Source organism: Giraffa tippelskirchi, chromosome 7, assembly GCF_054371585.1.
Source record: "Giraffa tippelskirchi isolate mGirTip1 chromosome 7, T2T-mGirTip1v1.2.pri, whole genome shotgun sequence".
Classification (NCBI taxonomy): domain Eukaryota; kingdom Metazoa; phylum Chordata; class Mammalia; order Artiodactyla; family Giraffidae; genus Giraffa; species Giraffa tippelskirchi.
Genome location: NC_137281.1, coordinates 115,807,132 through 115,830,775, shown reverse-complemented (window position 1 = coordinate 115,830,775; position 23,644 = coordinate 115,807,132). Strand labels below are relative to the sequence as shown.

General features: G+C 37.4%; 2 protein-coding genes across 33 annotated transcripts in view; one reads left to right on the top strand and one right to left on the bottom strand.

The window, feature by feature from the left end:
• Nucleotides 1-4,766, top strand: part of TEX9 (testis expressed 9) — a 201,717-nt gene extending 196,951 nt beyond the window's left edge. For 28 of the 29 annotated variants that reach the window (XM_081510211.1, XM_081510217.1, XM_081510219.1 and 25 more), the window contains 2 exons: nucleotides 3,767-3,901; nucleotides 4,506-4,766. In XM_081510211.1, coding sequence (XP_081366337.1) covers nucleotides 3,767-3,901; nucleotides 4,506-4,580 — 210 coding nt within the window. In that variant the 3' untranslated portion in view covers nucleotides 4,581-4,766. Of the gene's footprint in view, nucleotides 1-1,271; nucleotides 1,463-3,766; nucleotides 3,902-4,505 lie in introns of all 29 variants that reach the window. The other variant, XR_014059476.1, reaches the window with a different exon arrangement.
• The window catches only part of MNS1 (meiosis specific nuclear structural 1), a 67,388-nt gene continuing 47,428 nt past the window's right edge, over nucleotides 3,685-23,644 (bottom strand). The window contains exons 8-12 of one of the 4 annotated variants that reach the window (XR_014059475.1): nucleotides 18,112-18,369; nucleotides 6,835-6,960; nucleotides 5,401-5,505; nucleotides 4,880-5,005; nucleotides 3,685-3,823 (exon numbers count right to left, since the gene is read on the bottom strand). Coding sequence is in view for 2 of the 4 variants with exons in the window: in XM_081510198.1 (XP_081366324.1) it covers nucleotides 5,416-5,505; nucleotides 6,835-6,960; nucleotides 18,112-18,369 (474 nt within the window). In the remaining 2 variants the exon portion in view is untranslated. Of the gene's footprint in view, nucleotides 5,006-5,400; nucleotides 5,506-6,834; nucleotides 6,961-18,111; nucleotides 18,370-23,644 lie in introns of all 4 variants that reach the window. The other 3 variants (XR_014059474.1, XM_081510198.1, XM_081510196.1) reach the window with 3 other exon arrangements.

Here is a 23,644-nt window from a genome sequence, read left to right as displayed (position 1 = left end):
GAACCAGCTCTTAATTTCTTTCTTGCTTGCTTTCTCTCCCTTTTTTTCTTTCATCTCTGTTTCATTCATTTCTGCTCTGATCTTTCCTCCTACTAACTCTAGGTTTCGTTTTTTCTTTCTAATTCAGAATTATTTGGATATTAGGTTAGGGCTTTTGGGACTTTTGTTTCCTGAAGTAGGCTTGTATTTCTATAAACTCCCCTCTGGGAACTGCTTTTCCTGCATTCCATAGATTCTGGATCTTTGTGTTTTTGCTTCTGTCTCCATGGGTTTCTTTTGTTTATTTCCTTTTTGATTAATTCAGTGACTCATTGGTTGTTCAGTACCACATTGTTTAGCCTCCATGTTGGTTTTTTTGTTTGTTTTTTAAATAGTTGGATTTATAGCCTCATAGCATTGTGGTCAGAGAAGAGGCTTGGTATGATATCACTCTTTTAAAATTTACTAAGACTTATTTTGTGGCCTAGCATGTGATCTATTCTGGAGTGTTCCATGTGCATTTGAAAACTGTATATTTTGCTGCTTTTGGATAGGATGTCATATACATATATCTATTAAGCTCATCTGATGTGTTAAGGTCTGTGTTTCCTTTTACATTTCCTGTATGGATGATCTGTCCATTGACGTAAGTGGAGTGTTAAAGCCCCTGACCATTATTGTCCTTACTGTCAATATCTTTCTTTATACTTGCTAATATTTTCTGTATTTAAATCCTCCAGTTTGTGGGCATATAAACATTTACAAGTGTTATTCTTGTTGAATCGATCCCTTTATCATTATGTAATGTCCTTTGTCGTAGACTATTTTTTTATCCCTTCACTTTCAGTCTGTGTGTGTAGTTAGCTCTGGAGTGAATCTCTTATAGGCAGCATATATTTACAGATCTTATTTTTGATCTATTCAGCCACTCTGTATCTTTCCATGGGAACATTTAGTACATTTACATTTAAAGTAAGTATTGATAGGTATGTACTTACTGCCATTTTATTAAATTGTTTGGGGACTGTCCTTGTTTATTGTTTTCCTCTCCACTTAACTATTTATGACCATCTTAATGTTATATTTGGATTCCTTTATCTTGTGTGTATCTATTATAGATTTTTGGTTTGTTGTTATCATGAGGTTTATATACAGCAGCATATACAGGTGAATATTTAAAGTTGATGATGTCTTAAGTTTGAACACATTCTAGCAACCCTAGAGATGAGCAATCTACTCAATTAAGTGTTTGTGGTAATGACCATATCTGAGGTTGTTGATATTTCTTCCAGCAATCTTGATTCCGGTTTGTGATTCATCCAGCCTGGCATTTTGTATGATGTATTCTGTGTAGAAGTTAAATAAGCAGGGTGACAATATACAGCCTTGATGTACTCCTTTCCTAATTTGGAACCAGTCAATTGTTCCATGTCCGGTTCTAACTGTTGCTTCTTGACACACACACAGGTTTCTCAGGAGACAGGTAAGGTCTCTTGAATTTTCCAGTTCACTGTGATCCACACAAAGGCTTTTAGCATAGTCAATGAAACAGAAGTAGATGTTTTTCAGTACTTCACTCTTTTTGATGATATTTGTAATTTTTAAAATTTTTTTAAGAATGTTTATTAGTAGTATATAGAAACACAACTGATTTTTTTATGTGTGTTGATTCTGTATTCTGCAACTTTGCCAAATTGATTTATCGTGACAGTTTCCTTGTGGAATTTGTAGGGTTTTCTAATACATACAAGATAATGTCGTCTGTGAAGAGAGAGAATCTTCCTTCTACTTTTTGATTTGGATGCCTTTTATTTTTATTCTCTAGCTGCTTTGACTGGAACCTGCAGTACTGGGTTGGGTAAAAGTGAACATTCTTGTCCTGTTTGATCCTAAACAGAAAGCTTTCAGTCTTTTACCACTGAATCTGATGTTAGCTGTGGGCTTGTCATATATTGCTTTTATCATGTTGAAGTAGAATCCTTCTTTTCCTTGTTGAAGTGTTTTTTTATCATGAAAGTGTGTTGAATCTTGCCATGGATCCCAAGGTGTCTCAGAGGTGGTGTTAGCCTGCTGGTGGGCAGGGCCAGTGTCTGGCGGTGTGTGGGGGGATGGGGGGTGAGGGGGCAGGGGTCGCAGGAGGGGAATGCTGGTGGCTGGGCTGGTGTCAGCCTGCTGGTGGGCTGAGCTGAGTCCCAGGGTCTCTGTCTGCAAGGCCCTGGGGATCCCACAGCTAGTGCCTGTGCGCTCCTATGGGGCAGGGCTGTGTTCCAGGGTGACTGAAGGCTCAGGGTCTTAAGGTAGCCTGCCTGCTAGTGATGGGTGGGGCTTTGTCCTGACCCAGCAAGTTGCTTGGCCTGAGGCTTCCCAGTTCTGGGGCTGACAGGCTGTGTTCCAGTCCAGTGCTAATAAACTAGAGGATGATTCTGAAGTGATGCTTCCCAGCATCGGTGTCCACATGATATAGCGGGCTCCACAAATGGCTTCTGCCAATGCCTGTGTCCCAGGGATGAACTTCAGTTGCCTCCTGGGTGATCTGCAGGTAGGTCTGACCCAGCTCCTTTCAAAAATTACTGCCTCTTCCCTGGGTCCTGCAGCATGTGAGGAGTTGAGTCTCTATTTCCTATACCTGTGTCCCCTGAAAGTAAGCCCCACTGGTCTTCAAAGCCAAACGTAAGGGGCTTGTCTTCCCAGTACAAGACTCCCCAGGCCAGGGAGCCCAATGTGGGGCTTAAACTCATTGCTCAGAGAACCTGTGTAACTGTAATTATCCTCCCATTTGTGGGTTTCTATATGGGGCTATGAGTCTTGACAATAGTGTACCTATGCTCCTTCTACATCTTGCTATGGTTCCTTTTTTATATCCTTAGTTGGAAAATATCTTTTCTGTTAGATTCTGGTCTTTCTCATTAATAGTTATTCTGTAAATAGTTGTGATTTTGGTGTGCATGTGGAAGGAGGTGAGCCCAGGATCTTTCTACTCTGCCATCTTGGCAGCAAAATCTTAGCTACTCCCAAGTTTTAAAATAAAAACTCTACTAATATTTACCACGTTACTATTTCTGATACTTAGTGTGTATGTAGATTCAGATTTCCTTCTGGTATCATTTCCCTTTTGCATGAAAGATGTCCTTTAACATTTTTTCCAAGTACAAGACCTTCCTATGCTTAATGATTTCTACTAACTTGTCTTTAAAGTTCACTGATCCTTTTTCTCCATTATCTAAGTTGCTACAGAGCTCATCCAGTGGATTTTTACCACAATTACAAACTTGGTCTTCCTTGTCATAGGCAGTGGCTGAATTCTTTGCTCACCTCTTTAAATCTCAGCTGTCTCTCATAGGTTCCTAGGAGTCTCACCCTGCACATGTTATTTAGGTGTCTGCAAAGGATTTGAGGGATTTCCTACCTGGAAATTTCTACCATCGTGGCAGCACTGGTGTCCACTTCCTCAGCTCACTATGACTGCTACTTTTTCCTTTGAGTTTATCCCTTGTGAACCATGAAATGAAAAGTGCTTTCAGAAGCCAGTTAAATGTGGCTCTCAACCAGTATGCTTCTGTTTTGTCAAGGATCATAACCATCTCCAGTTTCTGCTTACTACTGACGACATCTCTGCTTTCAAATCTAAGCTACTTTTTGGCATTGTTGGAATTAGAACCAAGTTATTTTTTAAATGTTTTTAAAATAGTAGAGGCATGAGCATTGTTAAAACTTAAACTTTTTATTGTTGATATAATTTTTTCATTAAAATACTGTAAAGAATACATGGGATTTTTTCCTTTTGCAGGATATAGCAAATGAAGAACACAAAAAAATCGAAGCATTAAAATCAGAAAACAAGAAGCTAGAAAAACAAAAAGGAGAATTAATGATAGGATTTAAGAAACAGTTAAAATTAATTGATGTTTTAAAAAGGCAGAAGGTGAGTTTATCCTAAACAAAGTTAAAATAAATTGTGGATATTATTTGGCTGTTTCTCCTAAGACATTTAGTATTTCTCCTTCAGGTATATTTTTTATTGCCATGCTTAGTCACAAAATGTTATCTATACATTGATGCAAGTAAATTAGAAATGTTTACTAGTTCTATTTCCATATAGTATGGATACTAAAGAAAATACAAAGTATAAAAAATAACTATTATCTTAAAAAGGGATCAGTTTGCCTCTTGAAATCTTGAGAGTGAAACTGATTCCAAACCACTTTTATTGTGTTCACCACACAGGTTTACCTGGTGGTTAAGAGGATGTGAATTCATGGTTTTGCTACTGTCAAACCTTTTGCAAAGATTAGGTATTACAACATTGAATTGTTCTCTAAACAGGTTGGTGCAATACCACCAGTGGACGAGGTTTATAGTGGCTAACAGCTGAATGTAATTATTATTTAAACCTGTTTATTAGAATTATACATTCCTATAACAAAACTCATTTTGATAGCATTATACACACACTTTCACAAACTTCCTATTGTTCTGTGGTCTACTGTTAATACTAAATTAGACAATATTGATTTCTTTAAACACAGATGCATATTGAAGCTGCCAAGATGCTGTCTTTCACTGAAGAGGAATTTATGAAGGCACTTGAATGGGGAAATTAATAAGTGATCTACTTTTAAACCTCTAGTGTGTGGTGGATATACTCTTAAAGTAAAAATAGATCACACAATTACATTAAATAATGAAGATATTTGATAGTGAAGTCAAAATAATTCCCTGATTTGGGGATGTAAAATTGATACCTAATTATTAGAAATGTTTTATAAAATAAAGCAATAGAAATTTAACTTTTGATTCTGTTATCTTTCTTATGACCTTCTAGCCCCTTTCAGCTGCATTTGAATGGAAAATACTTCTTTATGTTCTCAAGACTTAGCTTTAGTTTGTAAACGATGTTTACCTGAGAGAAACTGTTTGTATGTTCTTATTGATAACCGCATTAGGTAATAACACACGCTGAAATTTCTCACTCTTTACTTTTCTCCTCTCCTGATAGGAAGCGTCTTCCCCGGCCAAAGTAAAGTTCCTAGACATGAACATAGAAGTGGTATGAAGAGTTTAGTTTCCTGGGTTGTTTTCACAGATATAGTATCTATATATAACAGAAAAATGCAAACTTTTTGACCAACTCAATATATTTATTTTTATATGTGTGTGTGTGTATATATGGAATGTGGTATAGAATTCATATCTTCAATTTTATCAGTACAAAAACAATAGTTACTGAAAGCAAACTTGCAGTTAAAAGTATTAATTTTTATCAGAAAACAAATGTTCTCTTACAACTAATTGTTTATAAATGATACATTACAGAAATGTTTTGGAAAATCCAGAGACAAGGGGGGATGCCTGTGCCCTGAACTCTAAAACACAAGTTACAGTGACACCTAGTGGTGACATAGAGAGGAGCCCAGGTTTTACCAAACCTTGATGGTGTCACTTCTCGCACATTTCACTCCTTTTCTGATATGCTTTTCTAAACTCTTCACCAAGCATATCAATATCATCCTCATTTTTGAATACTCCCTACAAGAAAAATATTTTGTGGGTTACTTTGAATGCCAGAATATTTCAATAAATGTTCGTAAGACTAAGAGATACAGACATGGAGTTTATAAAGTTATTTCTAATATAATGAAACTAATTTGTTAGTAAAATTTTTTTTCCTGTAATTATGACTTAATAGACATATATACTGAATATTCTTAGACTGACCTGATGTCCTGTTAGAACTTCTCATAGGAATCTGGACTCTTCTGCTTTACTACTACAAGTACTACTGCTCTGATGGACTGAACTGCATCAGTTTAATCCACACTGTACCCTCCTACCCTTGTTTTGAAACAGCCCTGCAGTATATGAGGGAGGAAATGAGCTTCGCCAGACTTATGCATGGGACTGGCTCTTGCATCAGTTCTGTCTCTAGTCAGCTAACTTCAATCTTGCAGGAAAGAATCCAGGTGTGGAGTTATGTCAATTAATCTTAATCCCTTTAAAACAAAATTAAATATTTACTTATCTAAAGACTCCAAAGAATAATTTAGGTCATTTGGAGCCACTAGGATCTAAAGGATAAAACCATTTTAGGTTATCAGGTTCTCCCACTTCCACAGTTATTTTGCTACACAAATATCTAAACCGTAAGACTTGCTCAAAATTTATAGTCTAGTTTATTTATCAATTCCATATGGCTTTTGTCATTAATATATCATTTTGTATTCATTCTAACCAATTAGACTACAAGGTCCTATGGACAGGTAATAATTACTCATTTCTCATTCTCCTTCCTTTTGCACTGGACTAAACCAAATATACACTTGATTCTTTTGATTGAATAAAGTATCAAATGGCATAATTTCTGTATCTGAAGGGTGGAAATGTTATTGACTTTATGTGGCCTCTGAAACTCAAATTAAGGTATTTCAGATAGCAAATTTTCATGTATATTCTCTGGAAGTAATATTCTTTTCAAAATAAGAGTTACCTAGTTATAATGTAACCTCCTGTTATAGAGCAGATCTCAGACTCAGTTCAAGCTTGTATCTATTACTACTGTTACAGATTACAAGGCTGTCCTGTATATCACCTGCTTTGGTGTCCAGTGTATCACATTTGCTTTAGTTTTAAACCTCTTACACTGGAGAACAGACGTCTCAAATTTAAATACAGAAATTCCAACTCAAATTTAATAGAAAGTGCCAAGACCAACTCTCTCATTTTGGAGATGTTCAGTTACTAACTCGCATAACATTCCTGCTTTGTAACAGCAAGAAGTGAGTGAAACCCAGGCCCTCTGAAATCCTAACACCATGACTTCCCCCAACTCTTAGAGGCTATGAGTTAAATCTCACTTACTTTAGGGAGATATCCTAGTAGTTTTGTAGCATGTTCTTTGAGAAGTTTTAGTCTTTCTTCTTCAACAATTGCATTTATACATCCTTGTCTTCTTTGCTGCCACTGCCATTCCTCCAGTTCACGTTGCTAGAAATGTAAACAGAACTTACTGTCATAAAACACATTAATCTTTTAAGAAGGTGGCAAACAAAACTATTCTTGCAGTAAATTAAGATAAAACTGATAGATAATATATCTTTTTTATTATTATATATGTAATATATATATTACTGTCATTCTTCCTTTAAAGTTACAAGGAAAATAGTTATGACTGATGTTAGGGAGGCAAGTACATATTTTCAGGACAAGTAATCTTTATTACCAAGGAAAAAAGGTTCAAAGAAGTGATTTCCCCATTAATTCAACAAATATTTATTGAGTGCTTACCATAGCCCAGGTGTTGAAGGCAGCTTACAATGTAAGATAAAAAAAAAGGTAGATAAAACGTAACAGGGATAGCTAAAAGGTAAGTGCTGCCATATATGTTAAGTTTCTTAAAGCCTGTGTGAGGTACAAGAGCAGCAGCAAGTGTTCCAGCAAAAGAACCAGTATTTCTCAGGGAAATGTTCTGATTGATAACCACACCAAACGTCTGAGCTGTGAAAATATGGAAGAGATGACTAGCTTTAACTCATTTTAGGGCTTAAAAGAACTCTTACAGAAATACATCCAAATAAGACTTTTAAATGGGAAAGGATGCTCAAGGCAGGCCACTGAAATAATGATGAATTTCTGCCAAGAATTACTTTAGTTAATATAGTATTAATGCTTCAACTTTTCTTTGAAGTAATCAGTTTAAGTCATATAAACCAGAAAGCAGGATGTCTGTCTTTTCTGTTACAATGAGAGGTAAGCTGCTTCTATATAACCTAATATTTCATTATTGGATGAAAATAAAGAAGAATGCTAGGACACAACCATATCCAATGCCAGTTAAATTTGGAATTGCTTCTCTGTCCACTATCATGTCAGATGTATTACAGAATTAGAAGCATCACTGACAGCTAATTGAGAAGATACTTTCACCCATGTTGCTACTGAATCAAAGGGTATAATTGCTCTTAAATATTTTATCTCTAAGATGAAACAGGGTAACAGAATCTGCTATAGAATCACTATATCTGAATTTTTTTTAGACTGCATTTCTAAGGCTAAAGGATCAGATGTGGTCACAACAGGACTAGGTTTTTGCCAAGGGAATAAGCAAAAGTGTTGTATGGCAGTTTCCAGGAATCAATCTTACATCTTTTGTCCCTTCTGCACTTCTTCCATCTGCTGCTTGAAACATGGCTATGAAGGTTGAAGAGCCAATTTAAACCATGAAGATGAGGGCTATATACCCTACAGGGGCCATAACAAAACCCAGAAGGAGCCTGGGTTCCTGAAGACTGAATAAAGCCTCAGTTTCTAGACTTTCATGCGAGGGAATAGTAAACTATCTCTTAAGCCGCTGTTAACTTGAGACTCTTACTTGTAGACAAACATCATCCTAACTGATCTATCCCTTCTAAGAGGGGGGTGTAAGAAAGTTATCTAATGTTGTGAGGAAAGCTCATCTGTTAGATTTTTGTCCAGTTGTGTGCATGGTCTCTAATTTGGGTTTTCCTCCTTAGGAAAGAAGGAAACTATTAACTATTTACCATAAAAAAAAACTATTAACTATTTACAATTAATAACCTATTTATCATAAGAAAAACTTTTTATAGTAAATTAGGGTAAATATTTTAGAAAGATATGAAACCAATTTGTCTATGAGGGCAAATTCTGAATAGCTCTGGTGGTAGAAAGTATCTCCTGGCGAGTTTCAGATTTTGTCTGACAGTGGATTTATTTTAGAGGTAGACAGATAGCTATTTAGGAATATCTATGAAATCTTAAAAAAAAAAAAAAGCATGCCTTACAGGATTGTATAATGAAATGGATTCATGATTCTGTGAACATGAAACTCCATCCTTTCCCTTAGGCCAAGACAGAAATGTGACCCAGTCTCACTGATATCAACACTTAAAACTAACCCCACAGCTTCGTTTTGGGAACATAACACAATTTTTTCAAAATTAAGATATAAATTTCTTAGAAAAGTATCTATGGCTTAGGTAATATTTTCATCTTTCTGACCTTTATAGCTGTCTTGATAACTTTCCAAGGAGTTTTCTGATTAGCTCTGTAAGCCATGAGATAGGACAGTCACTGGTTCTGCCTCTTTCTAGGCAAGGAGTATTCAAAGCTTTCTGGTCAATTTCAGAAGCTTTTAAATTTTCTGTCTCCATGATCACTTTGCTCTGACACTGATAATCACCCTTATTGATTCAACAAACATTTACTAAGTATTTACTGCTTGCCAGGAAAAATGCTAGGTGCTTTTTTTAATCTCCCTTAAAGGTTACAGGCTGTATATTGTCACCCTGCTTATTTAACTTATATGCAGAGTACATCATGAGAAATGCTGGGCTGGAAGAAACACAAGCTGGAATCAAGATTGCTGGGAGAAATATCAATAACCTCAGATACGCAGATGACACCACCCTTATGGCAGAAAGTGAAGAAGAACTAAAGAGCCTCTTGATGAAAGTGAAAGAGGAGAGTGAAAAAGTTGGCTTAATCTGGTCCACTGGAGAAGGGCATGGCAAACCACTTCAGTATTCTTGCCTTGAGAACCCCATGAACAGTATGAAAAGGCAAAAATACACGACACTGAAAGATGAACTCCCCAGGTCAGTAGGTGCCCAATATACTAATGGAGATCAGTGGAGAAATAACTCCAGAAAGAATGATGGGATGGAGCCAAAGCAAAAACGATACCCAACTGTGGATGTGACTGGTGACAGACGCAAAGTCCGATGCTGTAAAGAGCAATATTGCATAGGAACCTGGAATGTGAGGTCCATGAATCAAGGCAAATTGGAAGTGGTCAAACAGGAGATGGCAAGAGTGAACGTCGACATTCTAGGAATCAGCGAACTAAGATGGACTGGAATGGGTGAATTTAACTCAGATGACCATTATATCTACTATTGTGGGCAAGAATACCTTAGAAGAAATGGAGTAGCCATCATGGTCAACAGAAGAGTCCAAAATGCAGTACTTGGATGCAATCTCAAAAACGATAGAATGATCTCTGTTCGTTTCCAAGGCAAACCATTCAATATCACGGTAATCCAAGTCTATGCCCCAACCAGTAATGCCAAAGAAGCTGAAGTTGAATGATTCTATGAAGACCTACAAGACCTTTTAGAACTAACACCCAAAAAAGATGTCCTTTTCATTATAGGGGACTGGAATGCAAAAGTAGGAAGTCAAGAAACACCTGGCATAACAGGCAAGTTTGGCCTTGGAGTACAGAATGAAGCACGGCAAAGGCTAATAGAGTTTTGCCACGAGAACGCACTGGTAATAGCAAACACCCTATTCCAACAACACAAGAGAAGACTCTACACGTGGACATCACCAGATAGTCAACACCGAAATCAGATTGATTATATTCTTTGCAGCCAAAGATGGAGAAGCTCTATACAGTCAGCAAAAACAAGACCGGGAGCAGACTGTGGCTCGGATCATGAACTGCTTATTGCCAAATTCAGACTTAAATTTAAGAAAGTAGGGAAAACCACTAGACCATTCAGGTATGACCAAGATCAAATTCCTTATGAGTATACCGTGGAAGTGACAAATAGATTTAAGGGTCTAGACCTGATAGACAGAGTGCCTGATGAACTATGGACAGAGGTTCGTGACATTGTACAGGAGACAGGGATCAAGAAAATCCCCATGGAAAAGAAATGCAAAAAAGCAAAATGGCTGCCTGAGGAGGCCTTACAGATAGCTTGGAAGAGAAGAGAAGCGAAAAGCAAAGGAGAAAAGGAAAGATATTCCCATCTGAATGCAGAGTTCCAAAGAATAGCTAGGAGAGATAAGAAAGCCTTCCTCAACAATCAGTGCAAAGAAATAGAGGAAAACAACAGATTGGGAAAGACGAGAGATCTCTTCAAGAAAATTAGAGACACCAAAGGAACATTTCATGCAAAGATGGGCTCGATAAAGGACAGAAATGGTATGGACCTAACAGAAGCAGAAGATATTAAGAAGAGGTGGCAAGAATACACAGAAGAACTGTACAAAAATGATCTTCACGACCCAGATAATCACGATGGTGTGATCACTCACCTAGAGCCAGACATCCTGGAATGTGAAGTCAAGTGGAACTTAGAAAGCATCACTACGAACAAAGCTAGTGGAGGTGATGGAATTCCAGTTGAGCTATTTCAAATCCTCAAAGGTGATGCTGTGAAAGTGCTGCACTCGATATGCCAGCAAATCTGGAAAACTTTGCAGTGGCCACAGGACTGGAAGAGGTCAGTCTTCGTTCCAATCCCAAAGAAAGGCAATGCCAAAGAATGCTCAAACTACCGCACAATTGCACTCATCTCACATGCTAGTAAAGTAATGCTCAAAATTCTCCAAGCCAGGCTTCAGCAATACGTGAACCGTGAACTTCCAGATGTTCAAGCTGGTTTTAGAAAAGGCAGAGGAACCAGAGATCAAATTGCCAATATCCGCTGGATCATCGAAAAAGCAAGAGAGTTCCAGAAACACATCTATTTCTGCTTTATTGACTATGCCAAAGCCTTTGACTGTGTGGATCACAATAAACTGTGGAAAATTCTGAAAGAGATGGGAATACCAGACCATCTGACCTGTCTCTTGAGAAACCTGTATGCAGGTCAGGAAGCAACAGTTAGAACTGGACATGGAACAACAGACTGGTTCCAAATAGGAAAAGGAGTCCGTCAAGGCTGTATATTGTCACCCTGCTTATTTAACTTACATGCAGAGTACATCATGAGAAACGCTGGGCTGGAAGAAACACAAGCTGGAATCAAGATTGCTGGGAGAAATATCAATAACCTCAGATATGCGGATGACACCACCCTTATGGCAGAAAGTGAAGAACTAAAGAGCCTCTTGATGAAGGTGAAAGAGGAGAGTGAAAAAGTTGGCTTAAAGCTCAACGTTCAGAAAACTAAGATCATGGCATCTGGTCCCATCACTCCATGGGAAATAGATGGGGAAACAGTGGAAACAGTGTCAGACTTTATTTTTGGGGGCTCCAAAATCACTGCTGATGGTGATTGCAGCCATGAAATTAAAAGACGCTTACTCCTTGGAAGGAAGGTTATGGCCAACCTAGATAGCATATTTAAAAGCAGAGACATTACTTTGCCAACAAAAGTCTGTCTAGTCAAGGCTATGGTTTTTCCAGTGGTCATGTATGGATGTGAGAGTTGGACTGTGAAGAAAGCTGAGTGCCAAAGAATTGATGCTTTTGAACTGTGCTGTTGGAGAAGACTCTTGAGAGTCCCTTGGACTGCAAGGAGATCCAATCAATCCATCCTAAAAGAGATCAATCCTGGGTGTTCATTGGAAGGTCTGATGTTGAAGCTGCAATTCCAATACTTTGGGCAACTCATGCGAAGGGTTGACTCATTGGAAAAGACCCTAATGCTGGGTAGGATTGGGGGTGGGAGGAGAAGGGGACGACAGAGGATGAGATGGTTGGATGGCATCATCGACTCGATGGACATGGGTTTGGGTAGACTCCAGGAGGTGGTGATGGACAGAGAGGCCTGGTGTGCTGCAATTCATGGTGTCGCAAAGAGTCGGACACGACTGAGCGACTGAACTGAACTGAGTATATATAATCAAGTCTTTGGGGTATCTAGACCTTACTTTCTTCTGCTAGATTAAAAGCCACCAGAATGAGCTTTATTTATTTTGGTTCCCTCAGCAGAATGCATAGCAAGTGAGTATCTGCTGATTATAAGAGTATTTTGGGGTTTCTTTTTGCCCACCGTTCAGGAAAATCATTATGATATTAATATGTTAATCCCAGATCTGTCACTTAACTTGCTATGACACCTTGCACAATATATATAATCTCTCAAGATTCAGTTCCACTTGTTTAAAATGGGGGTAGTAATAGTACCTAATTCACAGGGTTGAAAATTAAGTTACAAACAAATAAGTAATGAATATAGAATAGTGAATGACATAAGAAAACAATAAATGTTAGTTATTTTTACTCCACTCCTATTACTACTTAAAAATATTTCAGTTCAGTTCAGTCGCTCAGTCGTGTCCGACTCTCTGCGACCCCATGAATTGCAGCACGCCAGGCCTCTCTGTCCATCACCAACTCCCGGAGTCTACCCAAACCCATGTTCATCGAGTCGGTGATGCCCTCCAACCATCTCATCCTCTGTCGTCCCCTTCTCCTCCCGCCCCCAATCCTACCCAGCATTAGGGTCTTTTCCAATGAGTCAACCCTTCGCATGAGGTGGCCAAAGTACTGGAGCTTCAGCTTCAACATCAGACCTTCCAATGAACACCCAGGATTGATCTCTTTTAGGATGGATTGATTGGATCTCCTTGCAGTCCTAGGGAATCTCAAGAGTCTTCTCCAACAGCACAGTTCAAAAGCATCAATTCTTCGGCGCTCAGCTTTCTTCACCGTCCAACTCTCACATCCATACATGACCACTGGAAAAACCATAGCCTTGACTAGACGGACTTTTGTTGGCAAAGTAATGTCTCTGCTTTTAAACATGCTATCTAGGTTGGCCATACCTTCCTTCCAAGGAGTAAGCGTCTTTTAATTTCATGGCTGAAGTCACCATCAGCAGTGATTCTGGAGCCCAAAAAAGTAAAGTCTGACACTGTTTCCACTGTTTCCCCATCTATTTCCCATGGAGTGATGGGACCAGGTGCCATGATCTTAGTTTTCTGAATGTTGAGCTTTAAGCCAACTTTTTCCCTCTCCTCTTGCACTTTCATCAAGAGGCTCTTTAGTTCTTCACTTTCTGCCATAAGGGTGGTGTCATCCGCATATCTGAGGTTATTGATATTTCTCCCGGCAATCTTGATTCCAGCTTGTGTTTCTTCCAGCCCAGCATTTCTCATGATGTACTCTCTGCATGTAAGTTAAATAAGCAGGGTGACAATATACAGCCTTGACGGACTCCTTTTCCTATTTGGAACCAGTCTGTTGTTCCATGTCCAGTTCTAACTGTTGCTTCCTGACCTGCATACAGGTTTCTCAAGAGACAGGTCTGATGGTCTGGTATTCCCATCTCTTTCAGAATTTTCCACAGTTTATTGTGATCCACACAGTCAAGGCTTTGGCATAGTCAATAAAGCAGAAATAGATGTGTTTCTGGAACTCTCTTGCTTTTTCGATGATCCAGCGGATATTGGCAATTTGATCTCTGGTTCCTCTGCCTTTTCTAAAACCAGCTTGAACATCTGGAAGTTCACGGTTCACGTATTGCTGAAGTCTGGCTTGGAGAATTTTGAGCATTACTTTACTAGCGTGTGAGATGAGTGCAATTGTGCGGTAGTTTGAGCATTCTTTGGCATTGCCTTTCTTTGGGATTGGAACGAAAACTGACCTTTTCCAGTCCTGTGGCCACTGCTGAGTTGTCCAAATTTGCTGGCATATTGAGTGCAGCACTTTCACAGCATCACCTTTGAGGATTTGAAATAGCTCAACTGGAATTCCATCACCTCCACTAGCTTTGTTCGTAGTGATGCTTTCTAAGGCCCACTTGACTTCACATTCCAGGATGTCTGGCTCTAGGTGAGTGATCACACCATCGTGATTATCTGGGTCGTGAAGATCTTTTTTGTACAGTTCTTCTGTGTATTCTTGCCACCTCTTCTTAATATCTTCTGCTTCTGTTAGGTCCATACCATTTCTGTCCTTTATCGAGCCTATCTTTGCATGAAATGTTCCTTTGGTATCTCTAATTTTCTTGAAGAGGTCTCTAGTCTTTCCCAATCTGTTGTTTTCCTCTATTTGTTTGCACTGATCGCGCTGAGGAAGGCTTTCTTATCTCTCCTTGCTATTCTTTGGAACTCTGCATTCAGATGAGAATATCTTTCCTTTTCTCCTTTGCTTTTCGCTTCTCTTCTCTTCCCAGCTATCTGTAAGGCCTCCTCAGACAGCCATCTTGCTTTTTTGCATTTCTTTTCCATGGGGATTTTCTTGATCCCTGTCTCCTGTACAATGTCACGAACCTCTGTCCATAGTTCATCAGGCACTCTGTCTATCAGGTCTAGTCCCTTAAATCTATTTGTCACTTCCACTGTATACTCATAAAAATATTTACCACATGCTTTATTAGTACTTTTCATATTTAGAGCTCTTTATCTTTCCAAAGCACTTACACATTATCTTATTTGCTTCTTAAAGTACTATTTCAGTTTTATGGATGCAACATAGACATTTCAGTGTGTCCAATTTACCACATGCTTTATCAGTACTTTTCATATTTAGAGCTCTTTATCTTTCCAAAGCACTTACACATTATCTTATTTGCTTCTTAAAGTACTATTTCAGTTTTACAGATGCAACATAGACATTTCAGTGTGTCCAAGTCACAAACCTAGTTTCCTCACCAACTCTTAAATACACATTTCCAACTAAGAAATTTTCCCCTGGGCCTCAAAATCTATGTGGACAAAATGGAATTATATATCTACCCCCTCAAAATCTGTTTTTCTTCATACATCTTTGTACATACATCACCACTCACTCACTGAATATGGAAGTGTGTAACAGCATTACTTAGTAGTAGTAGCCTAATCTTTCTCTCAACTCTCCAGATCTAATTGGTCACCAAGACCCATCAATTCTAATTTCCTACCACTTCACAGATGGATTCCTTCTCTATTCACAAGAGTTTTCATCACCTCTCTCTGGGATAATTGTAATAACTTCCTGAAGAACTACGGACGGAGGTTTGTAACACTGTACAGGAGTCGGGTGACCAAAACCATCCATAAGAAAAGGAAATGCAACAAGGCAAAATGGTTATCTGAGGAAGCCTTACAATAGCTGAGAAAAGAAGTGAAAGGCAAAGGAGAAAAGGAAAGATATACCCATCTGAAGGCAGAGTTCCAAAGACTAGCAAGGAGAGATAAGAAAGTCTTCTTAAGTGAACAATGCAAAGAAATAGAGGAAAACAACAGAATGGGAAAGAGTAGAGATCTCTTCAAGAAAATCAGAGATACCAAGGGAACATTTCATGCAAAGATGGGCACAATAAAGGACAGAAATGGTAGGGACCTAACAGAAGCAGAAGATATTAAGAAGAGGTAGCAAGAATACACAGAAGAAGTACACAAAAAAGATCTTCATGACCCAGATAACCATGATGGTGTGATCACTGACCTAGAGCCAGACATCCTGGAATGCGAAGTCAAGTGGACCTTAAGAAGCATCACTACAAACAAAGCTAGTGGAGGTGATGGAATTCCAGTTGAGCTATTTCAAATCCTAAAAGATGATGCTGTAAAAGTGCTGCAGTCAATATCCCAGCAAACTTGGAAAACTCAGCAGTGGCCACAGGACTGGAAAAGACCAGTTTTCATTCCAATCCCGATGTTCAAAGAATGTTCAAACTACTGCACAACTGCACTCATTTGACATGCTAGCAAGGTAATGCTCAAAATCCTTCAAGCCAGGCTTCAACAGTATGTGAACCGAGAACTTCCAGGTGTACAAGCTGGATTTAGAAAAGGCAGAGGAACCAGAAATCAAATTGCCAAAATCCACTGGATCATAGAAAAGCAAGAGTTCCTCTAGAAAAATGTCTACTTCTGCTTCATTGACGACGCTAAAGCCTTTGACTGTGTGCATCATAACAAACTGTGGAAAATTCTTCAAGAGATGGGAATACCAGACCACCCGACCTGCTCCCTGAGAAATCTGTATGCAGGTCAAGAGGCAATAGTTAGAACTGGATATGAAACAATGAATTGGTTCAAAATTGGGAAAGGAGTATATCAGAGTGTATATTGTCACCCTGCTTATTTAACTTCTATGCAGAGTACATCATGCTAAATGCTGGGCTGGATGAAGCACAAGCTGGAATCAGGATTTCCAGGAGAAATATCAATAACCTCAGATATGCAGGTAACACCACCCTAATGGCAGAAAGTGAAGAGGAACTAAAGAACCTCTTGATGAAAGTGAGTGAAAAGCTGGCTTAAAACTCAACATTCAAAAAACAAAGATCACGGTATCTGGTCCCATCACTTCATGGCAATTAGATGGGGAAACAATGGAAACAGTGACAGACTATTTTTTTGGGCTCCAGAATCACTCTGGTGACTGCAACCATGAAATTTAAAAGATGCTTGCTCCTTGGAAGAAAAGCTATGACAAACCTAGATAGCATATTAAAAAAGAAGAGACATCGCTTTACTGATAAAGATCTATATATTCAAAGCTATGGATTTTTCCAGTAGTCATGTACAGATGTGAGAATTGGACTAATAAAGAAGCCTGAGCACCAAAGAACTGATGCTTTCAAATTGTGTTGCTGGAGAATATTCTTGAGAGTCCCTAGGACAGCAAGGAGATCAAACCAGTCAATCCTAAAGGAAAATCAACCCTGAATATTCACTGGAAGGACTGGTGCTGAAGCTTAAGCTCCAAACTTTGGCCACCTGATGTGAAGAATCAACTCACTGGAAAAGACCCTGAAGCTGGGAAAGACTGAGGGCAGGAGAAGAGGGCAACAGAGGAGGAGATGTTGGATGGCATCTACGACTCAATGGACGTGAGTCTGAGCCAACTCCAGGAGACCGTGAAAAGACAGGGTAGCCTGGCGTGCTGGTCTATGGGGTCGCAAAGAGTCGGACATGACTGAACAACTAAACAAAAACAACTGATCTTCCTGTCTCCAGTCTTACTCCCCTCATGTCTGTCCTCAACACTGCTACCTGAATCACCTTTCCAAGTGCAGATCTTACCATGCAGCTCAATTCTTCAGTGGATCCCCCCTGAATAAAATCCACCTTTAAAAGAGCAGCCAAGACACTCATGATCAGTCTCCTCTCTGCCATACAACGTGTCCATTCTGTATAATTATCATCAATGCATTTGACATACCTTTATAAGCATTGTTTTTATGTATTTTTCTTAACCAACACCAAAAGCTCACAGATGACAGGAGTTAGTCATATTTATGTTCTCAACACCAACCAATGTCTAACACATGGAAAGCATCAATAAATATGTTCTAGATTCATTAATTAACGAGTAGTCAGAAAATGTATATATCATATGATTAGTGATGGATATCCAATATCTGGTGCATGAACAGTTTTCAGTTATTTAGTGGATAAATAAATTAGTTGCTATTCAATGAAAATTTTTTTTAAAGTTTTCCTTACTTTGTCTGCAAGGAACTGGTTGCGGCGCTCTTCTATAAGTTTTTCCACAGCCCTCCTGTGTTCTAGTTGCTTCATTCTTTGCTTCTGAGCATTCATTAATTCTATTCGATCATCCTCAGCAAATTTCGCCAGCATAGCTTTTCTAAACGTCTCCTCTTCCTCTTTTGCAGCCTGAAGTACTAATTCCTTCAGGGCCATTTGGTCCATAAAATCTTGCTTCAACTCCTTTTGCTTTCTCAGTTTCTCTTCTGCTTCTTCCTAAATAACAATACATCTAAAAGTTAATTTAATAATTAACCTGTAAAAGTTAATTCAGTAATTGTTTCTTTACAGTCATTTATAAAGATAGGGTCAGACAGAGTTTGATTAAGCTTAATGTTACAATAAGAAATAAAACTGAAAACTTAAGCCTTTTCAAGGTAACACTTTGCCCCATCCTTTAAAAACTAATAAAGTAGATGTTACCTTTGGATTGCTCATTATTTAAATTTTAACTAATATATATTTACCATCTTATTTCTGTATTCAGAATTAACACATTAACTTTGAAAAGAGCTGTATAAAAGTTTGTATATGTAAGTTTATTAAATTTGTCAACTATAAAATCTGTACCAACTATGAATCATTCTAGAATCTTGTGCTCAAATCATTGATAAGGGACTTCCCTGGTAGTCTGGTGGTTAAGATTCTGCCTTCTGATGCCAGGGACACAGGTTCAGTCCCTGCTCAGGGAACTAAGATCCCACATGCTTGCAGTGCAGTCAAATAAATAAATAGAACTCTTAAAAAAGAAATCATTGATAAATATTTTTCAGGACAATAATCTAGCAAGGAGAATCAGAAGTATTTCAGAGAAATTCAAATTTACTTGAAGCAGTAAAAAGTCCTTTCCTACAAGGTTTAATTTCCCCAACATTATTATGAAAGATTTCAAAAGCAAAGAATTTTATAGGGATCATCCATATTTGCTTTATCATTGATCTACTGAATTAGGACTGCTGTAAATTTTAAATCATTTGCCAATCTAACCAACTTTACTCAATTCTAATACAAGTTCCAGGTAGGCCAGTATCTTCAAAATATTGCCTTAACACCCATATGGCCAAGGTTCCTACTTACAGATTACAACAAATTATAAGGGATTTACTACAGGCCATCAGATGCATCAAGAACTTCCAGGAAGGCCAGGGAACCAAGCTGCCATCCTACTGCTCAAGTCTCATTATGGTAACTCTGTCTATGGTGACCGACTACTATCTCATGTGCTTACTTCCATCTTCACACCTTGAGGTGGGGGTGATGGCTATTAGAGATAACCTAGTTCATATGAAGAATTCTAGGTAAAAGATAAATGTAGTTTAAACTACATTTCTCTTTGCAATAAAGCAAGACAAATGAATTTACAACAGGGTAGGATGTGATAAGGATAGGAATGGATGTGATAAGGATAGAAATCATTGATAAATATTTTTCAGGACAATAATCTAGCAAGGAGAATCAGAAGTATTTCAGAGAAATTCAAATTTACTTGAAGCAGTAAAAAGTCCTTTCCTACAAGGTTTAATTTCCCCAACATTATTATGAAAGATTTCAAAAGATTTGTTTTTTTTGAGACAGAAAATATATTTATTATTATGCAAATAGCTATGCAAAATAGCTAGGGACCTGACAAGCTGCCAAAAGATTTTCCCAAATAACTTGTGCATCCCTGTATTACAGGTATCACATCAGTAACACATCCAGGAGAACAAAAATAGAATTCAGAAAACAATATCTCAGAGGCCCACCAGATCCTGATTCCTTTATGAAATACTCTATTACAGTGTTGTTGCTGGTTGTGTAGTTGCTAGGTTGTGTCCGACTCTTTCAACCCCATGGACTTTATGTAGCCTGCCAAGCTCCTCTGTCCATGGGATTAATACTGGAGTGGGTTGCCACTTCCTTCTCCAAAGAATGGGTTTTAAGTGAGCCAATCTGCAAGTATCAGTTACAGGAACTGTGTTAATTATATTGATCATTCAACCTCTTTTTCTTCATTTATCCCTATCTAATACTCTCTCCAAATTCTATCTTTTTGATAGTCTTCTCTATACCCTGGTGGCTTAGATGGTAAAGAATTTGCCTGCAGTGCAGGAGACCCAGGTTCAATCCCTGGGTCAGAAAGATCCCCTGGAGAAGGGAATGACAACCTACTCCAGTATTCTTGCCTGGAGAATTCCATGGACAGAGGAGCCTGGTGGGCTATAGTCCATAGGGTCACAGAGTCGGACACGACTGAGTGTCTAACATACACACACACAATCCTCTTTTCAAATCCTATCTTTTTCTTAGTTCTCTCTAATCACTGTTACCTCTTTTGGGGGTCTTATACCATTTAATTTTTCATCATTTAATTTTATTCCATAAATACAGACATCATCTCACTTTGGGATGCTGGACACATAGTGTTTTTTATAATAAAAAGTTTGTGTTTATTTGCCATCTATTGCATAGTCAGAAGCTCATTAAAGGCAGACATGCTGTGTAGAAGTAAACTGTTATTGTTTGCAGATGACATACTATACATAAAAAACCCTAAAGATGCTATCAGAAAACTACTAGGGCTCATCAATGAATCAATTACATTGTAGGTTACAAAGTTAATACACAGAAATCTCTTGCATTTCTATACACTAAAAACAAAAAAAATAGAAAAATTAAGGAAACTATTGCATTTACCATCATATCAAAAAGAATAAAATACCTATGAATAAATTCATCTAAGGAGGCAAAAGACCTGCACTCTGAAAACTATGAGGTAATGATGAAAGAAATGAAAGACGACACAAACAGATACACAGATGTACCATAACCTTGGATTGGAAGAACTTATATTGTTAAAATGAACAAACAACCCAAGGGAATTTACACATCCAATTCAATCCCTGTTAAATTATCAATGGCATTTTTCACTGAACTAGAAAAAATTTTTCACAATTTGTATGGAAACACAAAACATCCTGAAGCCAACATAATCCTGAGAAATAAAAATGGAACTGGGGGAGTCAGGCTACCTGACTTCAGATTGTACTACAAAGCTTTAGTCATCAAAACAGTATGGTAATTGCACCCAAAAAGAAATACAGGTCAATGGACTAGGATAGAAAGCCCAGAAATAAAGCCTGCACCTGCAAACAATTAACCTACAACAAGGAAGGCAGGGATATACAATGGAGAAAAGACAGTCTCTTCAATAAGTGATGCTGGGAAAACCAGAGAGCTACATGTGAAAAAACAATGAAATAAGAATATTCTTTTAATACCTTACACAAAAGTAAACTTAAAATGGATTAAAGACCTAAATGTAAGACCAGATACTATAAAACTTTTAAAGGAAAACACACAAAAAACACTCTCTGACATAAACCATAGCACAGTCTTTTTGGATTCAACTAGAGTAATGAAAATAAAAACAAAAATAGATAAGACCTAATTAAACTTAAAAGACTTTGCACAGCAAAGGAAACCATAAACAAAATGAAGAGGCAACCCACAGAATGGGAGAAAATATTTGGAAACAATGTTACTAACCAGGGGTTAACCTCCAAAATGTATAAACAGTTCATGCAGTTTAACATTAAAAAAAAAAATCAAAAAATGGGTCAATACACAGAAATCTCTTGCAGAGAATTTCAATAAGACGACATAAAGAGACATTTCTCAAAAGAAGATATACAGATGGCCAAAAAGCACATGAAAAGATGCTCAACATCACTATAACTACAATGAGGTATCATTTCACATCAGTCAGAATGATAATAGTCATCACCATTAGTCTACAAATAATAAGCGCTGGACAGGGTGTGAAGAAAAGGAAACCCTCCTTCATTGTTGATGGGAATGTAAATTGGTACAACCACTGTGGAGAACAGAATGGAGGTTCTCTAAAAAACTAAAAATAGAACTACCATATGATCCAGCAATCCCACTCCTAGGCATATATCTGGAGAAAATCATAATTCAAAGATATAGGCACTCCAGTGTTTTCAGTGCAGGTCTATTTACAATAGCCAAGACATAAAAGCTACCTAAATGTCCATCAGCAAAGGAACGGATAAAGAAGTGGTGTGTGTGTGTGTGTGTGTGCGTGCGCGCACGTGTGTGTGTGTATATATATATATATATAGTGGAATATTGCTCAGCCATAAAAAAGAATGAAATAATGCCATTTGTAACAACCGGCATGATAGATACTAACAAACTAAGTGAAAAAAGTCAGAGAAAAACAAATATGTATCTCTTCCACATGGGATCTAAAAACTGATACAAATGAACTTATTTACAAAACAGAAGCAGACTCACAGACTTCAAAATCAAATTTATGGTTACCAAAGGGGAAATATATATATATATTTATAAATATATAATTTATAATTTAATATTAAAAATATATTTAAAATATATAATCTATATATAAAATATATAATATATAACAATATATAAATATTATATATATAAATATACAAAAATATATATTTCTATATATAATATATATTTTATATATATATAAAATAGATAACAAGGACTTACTATATAGCACAGGGAACTATATACTCATTATTCTGTAATAATCTAAGTAGTAAAAGAATCAGGAAAAGAATGGATGTATGTATATGTATAACTGAATCACTTTGCTGTATACCTGAAAGTAACACAATATTGTAAATCAACTATACTCCAATATAAAATAAAAATTAACTTAAACACACAATGTAATATTGAATAAATATTTTTAAACACTAAAAAAATAAAATTCCTAGCCTAGATAGTTTCACTGGAAAACTCTACCAAAGGTTTAAAGGATTAACTAACATCAATTCTAAACAAACTCTTCTAGAAAATAGAAGGAAACACTTCTCCGTTCATTTTATGAAGTCAGTTTACCCTGACACCAGTATACAAAATGAAAACTAAAAACCAATATTCTTTATGAATATGGATGCAAAAATCCTGAAACACATTATTAGAAAATTAAAATCCAGTCACATATTTAAAGACATACACACCATGACCAAGTGGGATTTATTCTAGTGATGCAAAGTGGTTCAGTAACTCCCGAAGTTAATCCATGCAATCAACCAAGCTAAAGAAACAGCATTTGACAAAATTCAACACCTCTTTATGATAAAAATATTCAGAAAAACAAATAGAAGAGAATGTCCTCAACTATAAAAAGAACATCTACAAAAAACTACAGTTAACATAATGCTTCTCCCCTGAGAGATAACAAAGAAAGATGACATTTACTCTCATCACTCATTCAATATAGTGCCAACCAGTGCTAAAAGTTTTAGCCAGTACAATAAAGCAAAAAAGTAAATAAAAAGTGTATAAATGGGACTTCCCTGGTGGTCCAGTGGCTAAGACTCTGCATGCCCACTGCAGGAGGCCTGGGGTTTGATCCCTGGTCACAGAACTAGATCCCACATGCCACAAGTAAAGATCCCATGTACCACAACTAAAGCTAAATAAATAAATAAATATATTTTTTTAA